Raw genomic sequence first — 12,006 nt, 5'->3', positions numbered from 1 at the left:
TCTGGGCTCTCTGTTCTCTTCCACTGCTCTGTTTATCTGTACCACATAGGACTGTGGCTTTGCAATAAATTCTGAAATCAGGAAATGTGATGCCTCCAGTTTTGCTCTTTCCTGAGACAGCTTCGGCTACTCATGGTCCTTTATGGTTCCACACACATTTTAGGATTGGTTTTTCTATTTCCAGAAAAAATGCCACTGAGATTTTGATAGGAATTGCATCGAATCTGTAGCTCTCTTCAGGTAGTATGGACATTTTAACAATATTATTTCTTCCAATCCGTGAACATGGATATTTTTCCATTTATTTGTGCCTTCTTTAGTTTCTTTCCTCAGTGTTTTGTAGTTTTCAATGTACAAGGCTTTTACTTCCTTAGTTAAGATTATTCATATAGTGAAAAGACAACCTATGAATTGATTGTTGGAGAAAACATTTTTAAACCATATATCTCATAAAGGGTTAATATCCAAAATGTATAAGGAACTCCTACAACCCAACAGCAAAATAAACCCCACACATAGTCACTCCTCACCCACAACAGACTGTACCATGTGGCTCTCTGGGCGCACAAACGCTTGCACCTCTGAATTCCGTGTGTAACAGTTACATGGGTTTTCTTAAATGAAGGGGATGGAATTGCTTGGTGGTGTTCTCCAGGGCGTAGGGGCCACAGAGGTGGTTGTACAACAGATGGCAGAAACGAAGAGACCCAAATGCATCCATGGAAACAATGGCCTTGCTTTTAGAATGGAAGGTATTAGTCAGACCCTGCGACTCACTTTCCAGTGGGCAGCAAGGCTGAGTAAAGAAGACGTGTTTGTCTGCTTCACACCCTTCGTGGCCAACAACAGGTGTCCATTCAGTCTCCCCCAGAGAGATGTTGCCGTATTAAGTGTCAGCTCGTTACATCTTAGCCAATGCAGAAGTTGGAGGTCACAACTTTGCCAATATTCTTCCTTGTGACTGTGTTCCTTCTGACACCAAGGAAGTGGGGTTGTGATAAAATAGGGGCCCCAAATATTTCAGCAATTGTCTACTCTGTGAGCCAGAAACACTCTTGGATCGTTGTAGGGATTTGAATAGTTCAATTCGTATTTTAGGACATGTGATTCTCCTAACTGGTAAGGAAAGAATGCTTATGCGTTTTCTCCAGAATCTAGAAATCAGTTGGAAACATTTGTTATCCAGCTGCCTTTATTTGTTCTTGATGCAGTTGTATCCTAATGAAGGATGTCTGGGGTCATGAAAGCTCAGATGTCTCAGAGGCCAGAAGTCTGTGAGGGGGAGAAAAGAGAGGACCTGTTCTCCTGGTCTGCACCCACCACCCCTTCTCCCCCACCCCACCTCAGGAGGTCCAGCACCTCCCTTTGAGGACAGTGTCCTGAAATGCCTAATGACATGCTGGCTTCTGTAGTCCATTGCCAGGGACCTACTATATGTTACAGGGATGGGATGTACCATTTAAGATAAAACATCACAATGTTTGTGTGGAAGGCTCTGAACATCATTTTTGTTTTGAAGAGTATATTCAAAGAGTTGGTGGATGAGAGATGGTGCTCTTACCATCATAAAGCTTTTCCTTCATCCAGGAACCACAGGACTCTTACACTCAAGTTGTTTCCATCAGGTGTGTGTGTGAGGCCCTACCAAAGATGACCTGGGCCACCAGCCCCTACAACGGGGTCCTTCATGTTGAGCCCCGTGGAGAGTCACCCTGGTGGGCTGTTCGGCACAGGAACCCTGCGACGGACTATTTAGGAGGGACCATGCCTGGCAGTTCCAGATGCTGGACGTGATGGGCGATGCTCCTCTAGGACAGACGGCTGGGCTTGTCACGTCTGAACAAACTCCCTCTACTCTGACCTGGGGACACTGGGACTCTGGGAAACTCCTTCCTGAGTCCAGGGCCAACTTGGACTTTATAATAGAGTTTGAAGCCTAGATCACATTCAAATTGTATTGTTGCCCAAGGAACAGATTTCTGATCCTGCACCTTACCAGCCTGCTACCTGGGACAGGAAGTCTGGTCCCCAGAGGCCAGCAACACCTCAGAGAGCAGTCCTATATTCACTCCCTACCTTCCCCAAACCTCGGAGTTACATGAACCACCAGCTTCTAACTTAGGGGTAGACTTGCCAGTGCCTGAGTGCATGTTATGGCATATTTTCTGCTTGCTATGGAATATTCTAGAGTCAGCCATTCCTTCCCCAGAGATAGCATCTTGGTCTTGTTCTCAAACCTTAAAGATTGGTCCTTATGTTTCTTCAAGGTGGTGGGAAATCACTTAAAATGACCACCTTCATAGGCTACCCGGGCAGCTTAGTTTTAGGATGTGATGTATGTGGTGCAATAGTAAGTGACAGGCATAAATCCAGTTAACAACAATGTGTGAATAAATTATTCTGGTCACTCTCTGCAGTGATTTGTAGTGGATCAGAAAGTGATACAACCACATGAATTTCATATCATTCCTAAGACACATATTCATATGGTCATACACCATATATAAGTTAATACCTATATATTTGGGGCTATGTACATATCTGTGTGTATATATGTGAGTGTGTGTGTATACATACATGGAGTGTACTTTTAAACAGTGTGAATAGTTAAGTCCAGGTGCGTGGCTGTGAATTACATGGCTATAAACCTATCATTTCTATGGTAAATCACTGAGGTATTCTTTAGCAGTGAACATCATTTTTTATATAATTTTATTATATCCTTTAAAGATAGCATTAGTATTAATTAAATAGATCCACAGGTAAAATGTATATTGTGGGAGTATTTTTGACATCTCTATTTATTAAACTTGGCAGACATTAAGTTAGTACTTTCATTTGAATAAACCCCCTCAACCACGATGTAAAATATCATCTAAAGATAAAGCGCTGTGGTCCTCCATGCCCCCCTTATAACTTAACACCACAGCATCTCATAAAGGTAACTCTTAAATACAGGTGTGACTCTAGACCTTGACCGTGGTTTCCACGCTGGTTTTTAGATGCGTCCAGGCTTTCTTTCAGTTACACCATTTCCCTCCGTCAGTCTCCCCTGGCAACCACCTTCGGTGTCCAGGGGGCGTCATTCGTAATAATCCAAAGTGACGTGCACACGTGACGCACACACCTTCACAGACTCGGTGGAAGGTGCCCTGAGACTCTCTGCAGTGACAGAGCCAGGTCGGGCCGGCCTGTCCCCTGAGGAGGGTGGACGGTCTCGTGGGGCACCTGGCTAGGATGCCCCTACCACCTCCTCTGCATAGCCAGGCCTGTGGCACCCATGAGTGGTCTCTGAATCTTTGAAGTGACAGAGATGGCAGAGTGAAGCTCCAGACACCATGTGAGCTGGGATGGGGTCCCATGGAGAGAAGGCCGGACTGAATGCGCACTGCATCACTCGGGTCACCATCACATCATGCACTGTCACCCTCCCTGCACCGATGCTCCTGTCCACCTGTAGCGGGACAACCTCCATCTGACATGTGCTCCACCACCCCGTCCCGGGGCAGGTAAGAGCCACCCAGAGACCAGCACAGACTGACATCTCCCAACAAGTTACAACCACCATCGTTTAAATGACTCTGAAACTTTAATTACAGATACTTTTCAACATTTGAAAGTGTGGATTCTCTCTCTTTTTGCATAAAGGCTGTCAAGGTGGTTCCATTAGACCTGTGTCTTTTCCCGCACCCATGTCTCTTCTTTATTTAAAAAAAGGTGTCTGGACCGCAGTCCCAAACCAACTCTGCCCTGCATTCCAGGTTGGAAAACTCGGAGAGTGAAACAAGTTCAAAGGAGCAGGAAGAAACCGAACTGCTTTTTGTTTCTCCTAAGTTCCACCCTGAAATGCAATCATAATGAAAAGGAAGAAAAGAAGATGACGGAGCTCTCACCCTGCTCCCTCTGCCAACACACTCGCCTGAAACCCTCTGCGGTCTTAAAGTGCAATTACATGGTGAGGACGCCCAGGCCCTGGATTTGGCTGGATGGAGTTCAAAGCTGAAACTTCAAACAACTCATGACTCAGGCTGGGCGGGCAGGGCCAGGTGGGGAGGAGGACCATTCTCAGCCGCTCAAGTGCATCCGAGGAAGAAGTGTCTTGCCTTTTCGTAAAGAAAATATGGAAATTGTAAGGCATCCCGGTTTGGAAAAATCAAACTGTAAGCACTTCTATCCGAGGCCATGCCAGGGCAGCAGAGTCCAGAGGCCAGCGAGCCCGGCCAGCAGCAGGGGACACGGGCTGCTCCCGGGTGCCCAGCTCCGGTGCTGACGCTCCCCGGGGTCCTCGGAGAAGTCCTCAGCCCTGGGTGCGGACGAGGCGCACTGGACCAAGGGCATCTGGTAGGACGTGGCTCTCTTCTCGGGCCTGTCCGGGCTGGAGCCATCGCTGGGCCTCTGGCCGTTGAACAGCAGGTAGCGGCCATGTGCGTCCTGCTCCACCTTGAAGATCTCGTATTCTGTGTGAGGTAGTTTGATACCCAGGGCCACACAGCCATTGGTGTGGGTCACATCCTGCTGGACGCCCACCTGCCAGGAGCCCTCGGCCCCGCACTCGTTCCCGTTGAAGACGTTGAGGAGGGAGGCCGTGGCGGCGTCCATGGGGGTGACCTTCATGTGGTTCACTGCCAAGGAGACAGGACAGCTCCGTGACTCAAGGATGCTGGCAGCACCAAGCCTCACAGGCTTCTATTCTCAAACCCACCCTGCAGACCGACCCGCTGGACCACAGCCCATGGAAAAGACCTTTAGGTGAAAGGGCTCCACGTCTGGATGTGACCGGTGGCCACACCAAGCACCCTGCAGGCACCATCAGGAAAAGTCCAGCTCATCTGGAGGTAAATGCTAACCCCAGACTGCAGCTGACTGGCCTGTTCCTGTGAAGTCAGACTGTCCCCAAGGAGGGGTCTCTGGGGACACTGCTCTTTGGAATGGACAAAATATTCAACAAAAACTGGAATTTGTTTTTATGATTAGGTTTTGAGGTTTTTAAATAGTTTTGGTGTCAGACAGCTATATTAGTGAGCACTCTTACAAATGAATACTGGCTCGTAAATCGGGCAACTAAAATAAATAAGGTGGCAAGCAAGAAAAATATGCTTAAATCCATTAAATGGAAATCCGAGCCCTTGTACAGGACTGCTTCTGAGGCCCTCCCAGGGGACCATGTTCTGTGTACACATGAGAGCTTTGGGAGGACTCAGACCCAGATGGTTGTTTTCTGGGCTACAGCTACCAAAGGCCCATTGTCCCTGGAGCCAATTTTCCTCCCTAAGTGGGGACTAAGATGCCCCAGGGCTCTTCTGGAATGGCAGAAATACTTCCTAGTAAATGGACTGAACCATAGGATGCTATCCTTTGAGGGAGATCTAGACCAGCCCTCTTATTTGTGCATGACAGGGTTGACACCTTCCTAAAAACATGCACAAGCTTAAAAAAAAGTCTAGAAATAGAGACCACAAGACCCTCCCTTGCTGACAGCAGCCTGGAGATGTTACCCTTTACCTGCCTCACTCCGGTGATGGTGAGGCATCCCGCCTCCCACCTCCCACCTACAAGCACATGGCATCTTCTCAAAGGCCCGACGAGCATACTCTGAGCACCAATGCCATCTCAGAGGCTGCACTGAATGATGCCCTGGAGGCAGGACATCTTCTCCCCAACATCCCTAGCAGAGAAGATGCCCTTTGCGCTAGGCTCTGCTTCCAAAAATGTGTCCCCAAACTGCTGCTGTGACATCAGGGTGGGGGGTGCAGGGTGCAGGGCAGGAGCCCTACCTTTGAACACAAACTCTGTGCCACCCATGACCCTGGTGGAGTGCACGCCGTGACTGTAGCGGCCCTTGGCGTAGATGGTGAAGGTGGGGTGCTTGCACACGGGGTCGGAGTAGTGGTAGTAGTGCCCCTCCCAGGTGTGGTTGTTGTCATGGAAGATGAAGTGGCGCGTGAGGAAGAGGACCTCGGGCCGCACCTCGCAGCGCTGGCTCACCCACTCGCCATGCAGGCCCACCGTCAGGTCCGCCTTGGGGGGCAGCAGGGGTGGCCGGTGCTCGTCCGACCGGTGGATGATGCGGCAGGCGATGCAGGCGTGGTCATGGTTCTGGAGGAAAGACACAAACACGGGGGAGATGTGTCTCCATGAGAGCAGTGCACACACGCTGCCTTCTACAGGGCAGCCCCCAGGGCATCGCCACCTGTAACCTGGGTACCGGAGGGGCGCCTGGAGCCACAGGGAGGGTGTGTGTGCCTGCACGTGCTCACAAGTGCACGTGTGTGTGTGGCTGACAGTAAAGCCTTGCCGAAATACTTCAGCTGTGATCCAGACACCCTTCAGAATCCTGCTCCATTTTCAGAGCACAGGTCCCGGACACTTGATTTCAAAAAGAAAGGCTGGCATCACTTCACCCCCATTAGGATGGCTGCTACCAGAACCAGCAGAAAATGAGAGTGTTGGCGAGGACGTGGAGAAGCAGGAACGCTCGTGCACTGCTGCTGGCAATGTAAAGTGGTGCAGCTGCTGTGGAAAAGAGTTACCTTAGGACCCAACAACCCCAGTTCCGGTTTACACCCTAAAGAACTGAAATCAGGGCCTCAAAGAGGTATCTATTCACCCATGTTCACAGCAGCATGATTCACAATAACTGAAAGACAGAAACAACATTGTATATCAATGGCTGAATGGATAAAGAAAATGTGGTCTAGACACACAATGGACTATGATTCAGCCTTAAAAAAGGATGGGAATTCTAACACACATGCTGTTACAAGGATGAACTGTGAGGACATTATGCTGAGTGAAATAAGCCAGTCACAGAAGGACAAACCTTGTGTGATCCCAGTTAAAGGAGGGACCTTGAGTCCTCAAATCCAAGGAGACAGAAAGCAGAAGAGAAGTTATCAGGGGCTCGGGTGGGGCTGGGGAGTCGGTCGCTGGATGGAGAATAAGGTTGTTACAGCAACGTGAATGTCCTTGACGTCACCGAACAGGACACCTAAACATGGCTAAGATGGTAAATTTTATGCGATGTGTATTTTACCACAACTAGATTTTTTCCATTAAAAATAATTATGAGACACACAGAAGAGAAAAAGGACAGAGTTCCAGTTGCTGTGGGTGACACAGGGCTCTGTCCAGTGAGGGCAGGGGTCCCCGTGAAGGAGGCGTGAAGGACCCAGCCCCAAAGGAGACACGAGCAGAGGCCCGGAGAGGCTGCAGGCGCTCCTGCCCCACCTGCACCTGCCGGCCTGAGGTTTGGGCAGTTTACGGGCCCTGAAGGCTTCCTCCTCTGCAGCTTCATGCCATTAAGCCAGCGCAACAGGGTGGCCACCCCACCTGCTGGGAGCACCGCACAGGCTGGGCCTGGTTATAGCACCAACAGGGAGCGGCACGAGGGCTGTCTGGGGTCACCCCTGAGAAGACCTCCTCCGAGTAGAGCAGGGGGGCCCGGGACAGTCAGCCATGTAGATGCCGTTTGCCTGGAGGGCTCGGGGCTCACACAAAAAGCTGCGGTCTGGAGGCAGGCAGCCGGTTCCTTGACCAGACAGACTGCCATTGCCGCTGCTGGACCCAGGTACCAGGAGGCCCGTGGGCCAGGGCTGCCTCTCCCGGGTGGGGCATCCTCTCCGGTACTCTCCCTCCTACGAGGCTCCGTGGTGGGAGAGCGGCACTGGCCCTGCCCCCTGCCCAGCTCCTGGTCCACCAGCTCCTGGCCTGCGGACAGGGACGGACAGGTGGTCACTCGGGCAGGCAGGCACTTGTTTTCTGGGCAGAAATTCAAACCTCCAGGCCTTTCCACCCCCGGCACTGGCTTCGTGTGGGGCTGCGGCAGTTCTTTGGTTGAAGGCTGGGCTGCCCAGGAGAGCGGAGGGACCAGGGCTCCCCAGCCGCCCCTTCCATGCTCTCCCTCCAGGACAGCTCAACACACCCTGACAGTCCCTGTGCTTATCAGCTGAGCCTGGAGCTGTTTACAGGAGAGGAAGTTTGTTTGGAGCTCACAAACGATGAGATCAAACGGGCAGTGCAGAGACCCCGCCATCCCGGGGCCCACGTGTTTGTAGGCCTGCGGTTTCCTACCAAAGCCTCTGGGACACACGGGAGAAACTGCCCTGCAGCCTGTGGTCAGCAGCGAGCCGCCTGCAAGCTACAGCGAGGACATCGACAGGACTGACACATGCACACAGCCCACGAGGACTGCACTGAGCTGCACAGCAAGAGATGGTTCCAGCTGTGACAGGAGATCCACGGGCCAGAAGGATGCAGCTGGGGACCTTGGGCGAGTTACTAATCTCTCCATTCCAATGTCCCTGGGCAGAAAATGAGCACTGTTACACCTGCATAAACGCTGCAAGAAATGAGTACAGATTAAGGTGGGTCCCACTCCACTCTCTGAGAACCACTGTGAGAAGTTTCTCAGTGTGGGCTTGCATGCCTGCACAGTACCTGGTGGGAAGACCAAACAAACAGCATGTCTCCTGCTATATGTGCCACTATCTTTCAAATGCATGGCACGATATGACGAAAAAGACACACATTTAGGTATAAGAAAGCATCACTGAATTCAGTAATTTTGTCATTATATATTTTCTTGTAAACTACTAGGAAGTGAAGGTTCCAATTCTTTTAGCCCTAAAGGGGGTTCTGTTACTCAAAGTCTGGGATGGAAAGTTAATATGATGTCTGTAACATCATATTAGCTCCCACACCCAAGATGTAGCCCCTCAATGGCTAGCACGCCTTATCATGATCAGCACCTTGGTCAAACTACACCTGCTGTCCCTACTCCCCTGCACCAGCCCCACATGATCTGAATGAAACCAGCCCAGTACTCAGACTCAAGTCTCTGAGCTATCACAGACAGGACAAGGGGCTGAGGAGGGATCTGGTGCGGATACCTGTTAGCAAGCACACTGAGTGGTGCAGGAGATGGCCCTGGAAAGAGAGAGGACCCTCTGAGAACACACGCCAGGCAGCTTCCAAAATACCCATAAGGAGCGACTGCTCAGCTACTTCACCGGGAGCTCCCCCCCAACACGTGCCCACTGAGAAGATCCTACACAGCCCACGTGCACTGCAGTTCCCTACACTCCGACACAGCCTCCACCCCCTTCTTCCTGTTCCCCACCACTTCGTTTGCTATCTGTGATTTGGGAACTTAAAAACATCAATTGTGACCACTTCATTTCTGGCCATTCTAGGATGACATGAGTCTCAATTGCTGAAAAAATTTGTTTGTTTCTTCAAATACCAGTATCATTCAGGAAGTGCCCAGAAAGCTTCTTAGATTGGGCTGGTGGGATGGGAACAAGGGGTCTTGGTTCTTGCAAGAGCTGCTGCTCAGAGGACACCAGGGATCAACTGCTCTTCAGTAAAGGAATCTGCTCGGAGGAGAGGAGGGGGCACTGCTGTGGGGCCCAGGCTGTTTCATGCCCAGCACGCTGGCATTTGGTGTCTTTCTTTAAGAATGACAGGGCAGGGGTCCTGAGCTCCGACATGAGCACCTGACTGAGCTGTGGTCTTTCAGGTGAGAGATGGTCCTGGCTGAAGCATTTTTGATTGGCAGCAGAAAAAGGCAGACCAGGCAGTTTCGGGGAAGCTTGTCGCCCATTGGTTGGGAAGGAGTGGGAGGAAGCTGGCCCTTGAGTACTTGGTCTTGCTAAATTCCTGTATTAGTTACTTTACTTCATTGTGGTCATATATACATAACATAAAACTTGCCATCTAAGTGCATTCACACTGTTGTACAACCATCCCCCACATCCATCTCCAGAAGTTTTTCATCTTCATAAAAAGATCTTCAACATAATGTCCTCAAGGTTCATCCACGTTGTAGTCTGTGTCAGAACTTCCCTCATTTTTAAGCCTGAATAGTCTTCCACTGTGTGGATGGACCACACTTTGTTTATCCACTCATCAATCAATGGACACCTGGGGTGCTTTCATGTTTTGGCTATTGTGAATAGTGCTGCCGTGAACATGGGTGTCCAATCTATTTGAGACCATGCTTTGAATTCTTTGGGGTCTATACCCAGAAGTGGAATTGCTGGATCATATGGTGATTCTATGTTTACCTTTTTGGGGAGCCGCCATACTGTTTTCCACAGCAGCTGCACCACTATACATTCGCACCAGCAAAGCACGAAGGTTCCGATTTCTCTATATCCTCCCCAGCAGTTATGTTCTCTTTTTTTGGTAACAGCCATTCTAATATGTGTGATGTGCTATCCCACTGTAGTTTTGATCTGCATTTCCCTCACGATTCAGAGCATCTTTTCATGTGCTTATGGGCTATTTGTACATCTTCTTTGGCCATGCTGCGTGGCTTGTGGGACCTGAGTTCCCGGACCAGGGATTGAACCCGGGACATGATAGTGAAAGTCTAGAATCCTAGCCACTGGACTGCCAGGGAATTCCCCATTCCCATTTTTTAATTGGGCTTTTTTAATTGTTGTTGTTGTTGAGTTGACTAGTTACTGTTTTAACCAACTCTTTAGCTGGCATTAAGAAACCAAAGATATCATAAGTGAGTGTGGGATTTTTGGCCTCTCTGTAGATACTGTCAACAAGGGGATAGTCTTAGCCTAGGTTGGATAAAGGTAACCCCTTTCTGTTTTGTGGAGATTTTTTAAAAAACTGATTTGCACTCAATTACCAGCATCCTTAGCTTGAATAAAACCCAAAACACATACAGGGACAATGTGGGGAAGCAGAAATTAAGGCCTAGATATTGTACTGGCTCTAAAGTTTCTCTTTTCCAAGATGCTTTTCTTAAATATTGGGCTTTCACAATGAATAAAGGGGAAGAGTTTTCCAACACGAAGAGTGGTTTGTACCATGAAATCCCATTTGCTTCATGAAGTTACTCTTTGTTTGGTCTATGCTCTGATCCATGAGTCTCATCTGAGAAGCTGTCTTTCCCAGGCTTTCCCATTGGGCTTCACATCACTCCCTACCCTGCATCTCAGAAAGGCTATTTTACCATCAGGGCTCCTGTGCACACAGGTGCTGAGGGCTAGAGCAGAGGGACCAGGATGTGTTCCTTGCTGCTATTCTTTACACCAACCACATAAAGCTTTCATTCCAAGGGGGAAGGGGAGGGAAAAGATCCCTATACAATTAATCTCTTAAGAAAGAAATCAAGCTTATTCTAAAAACAAAAATTCAGCCTCACATTCTATCAGTGAGCGGTGTCTGAGGCAGAGTAGGATTTTCCCCACTGTGCTTCCTGATTCTGGCCCAGCCCTAGGAACAGTTAAATAACACAGCCTTTATGTACGGGGCATTTGATGCTGAGGAAGTTCAAGTACATCATCTCCTTACGTCTCAGCCTCCCCAAGAGACCACGGTACACATCACAGATGGGGTCACCAAAGCACACAGAGAGAATGATGTGGCTTGGATGACTCTGGAGCCCAAAGTGGGATCTGGGACTGAACTTGGCTGTGGGGCTTGCCCAGTGCTGCCTCCTGGCTCCAAGCTGCCTCTTAGGCTGGGGTCTGCAAGGAACACACGTCTCCCTACCAGGGACTCTGGTCCCTGGAAAAGGTCCTCTCTGGCCGCCGACTGGCAGGGTTCTCCAGGCTTTGGCCCCTCCCTGCCACCATTTATTTCTGGAGAGCTGGTTCATCAACATTTGCTGATGGGATCCGCTTGTTTCCCAGCATCTTCTCAGAATGGAAGAAGTTACTTGACGTGATCTTGTTGTGAATAAATCAACTAAAGAAGCAGCCTGAAAATTTCTTGGGCTAAATGTTTTGTTCAAGGAGGAGAGAAATGGGGACGGATGGAAACGCCCCTTCCTAGGATTCTGGGACACGTTTCTCAGGAAGAAACCTCCGTGATGGCCAAGGATGATGCTGAAAGTTGCTTTCACGAGTGCCACTCACCACGTGAGTGATTAAGGTGCAGGCGCTCCATGGTAGGTCTTCCTACTCGGACATCCTTTGCGGCTCCTCTCTGTGTCATGGTAGGCATTTGAGGCCAAGACCAGAGCCCTCCTGTTTTCCTATTTCC

The 12,006-nt window shown here is 49.7% G+C and overlaps 1 protein-coding gene across 2 annotated transcripts in view; it reads right to left on the bottom strand.

Moving 5' to 3' along the window:
• Positions 1-2,714: 2,714 nt before the first annotated feature.
• APCDD1 (APC down-regulated 1) overlaps positions 2,715-12,006 on the bottom strand; it is a 31,140-nt gene continuing 21,848 nt past the window's right edge. Inside the window, exons 3-4 of one of the 2 annotated variants that reach the window (XM_057699311.1) lie at positions 5,775-6,096; positions 2,715-4,622 (exon numbers count right to left, since the gene is read on the bottom strand). In XM_057699311.1, coding sequence (XP_057555294.1) covers positions 4,171-4,622; positions 5,775-6,096 — 774 coding nt within the window. In that variant the 3' untranslated portion in view covers positions 2,715-4,170. The remainder of the gene's footprint in view (positions 4,623-5,774; positions 6,097-12,006) is intronic. The other variant, XM_057699312.1, reaches the window with a different exon arrangement.

The sequence above is a fragment of the Hippopotamus amphibius genome, chromosome 11, assembly GCF_030028045.1.
Source record: "Hippopotamus amphibius kiboko isolate mHipAmp2 chromosome 11, mHipAmp2.hap2, whole genome shotgun sequence".
NCBI classification, from domain to species: Eukaryota; Metazoa; Chordata; class Mammalia; order Artiodactyla; family Hippopotamidae; genus Hippopotamus; species Hippopotamus amphibius.
Note: the sequence above shows the minus strand (reverse complement) of the source record. Positions and strands in the feature narration are given on the sequence as shown.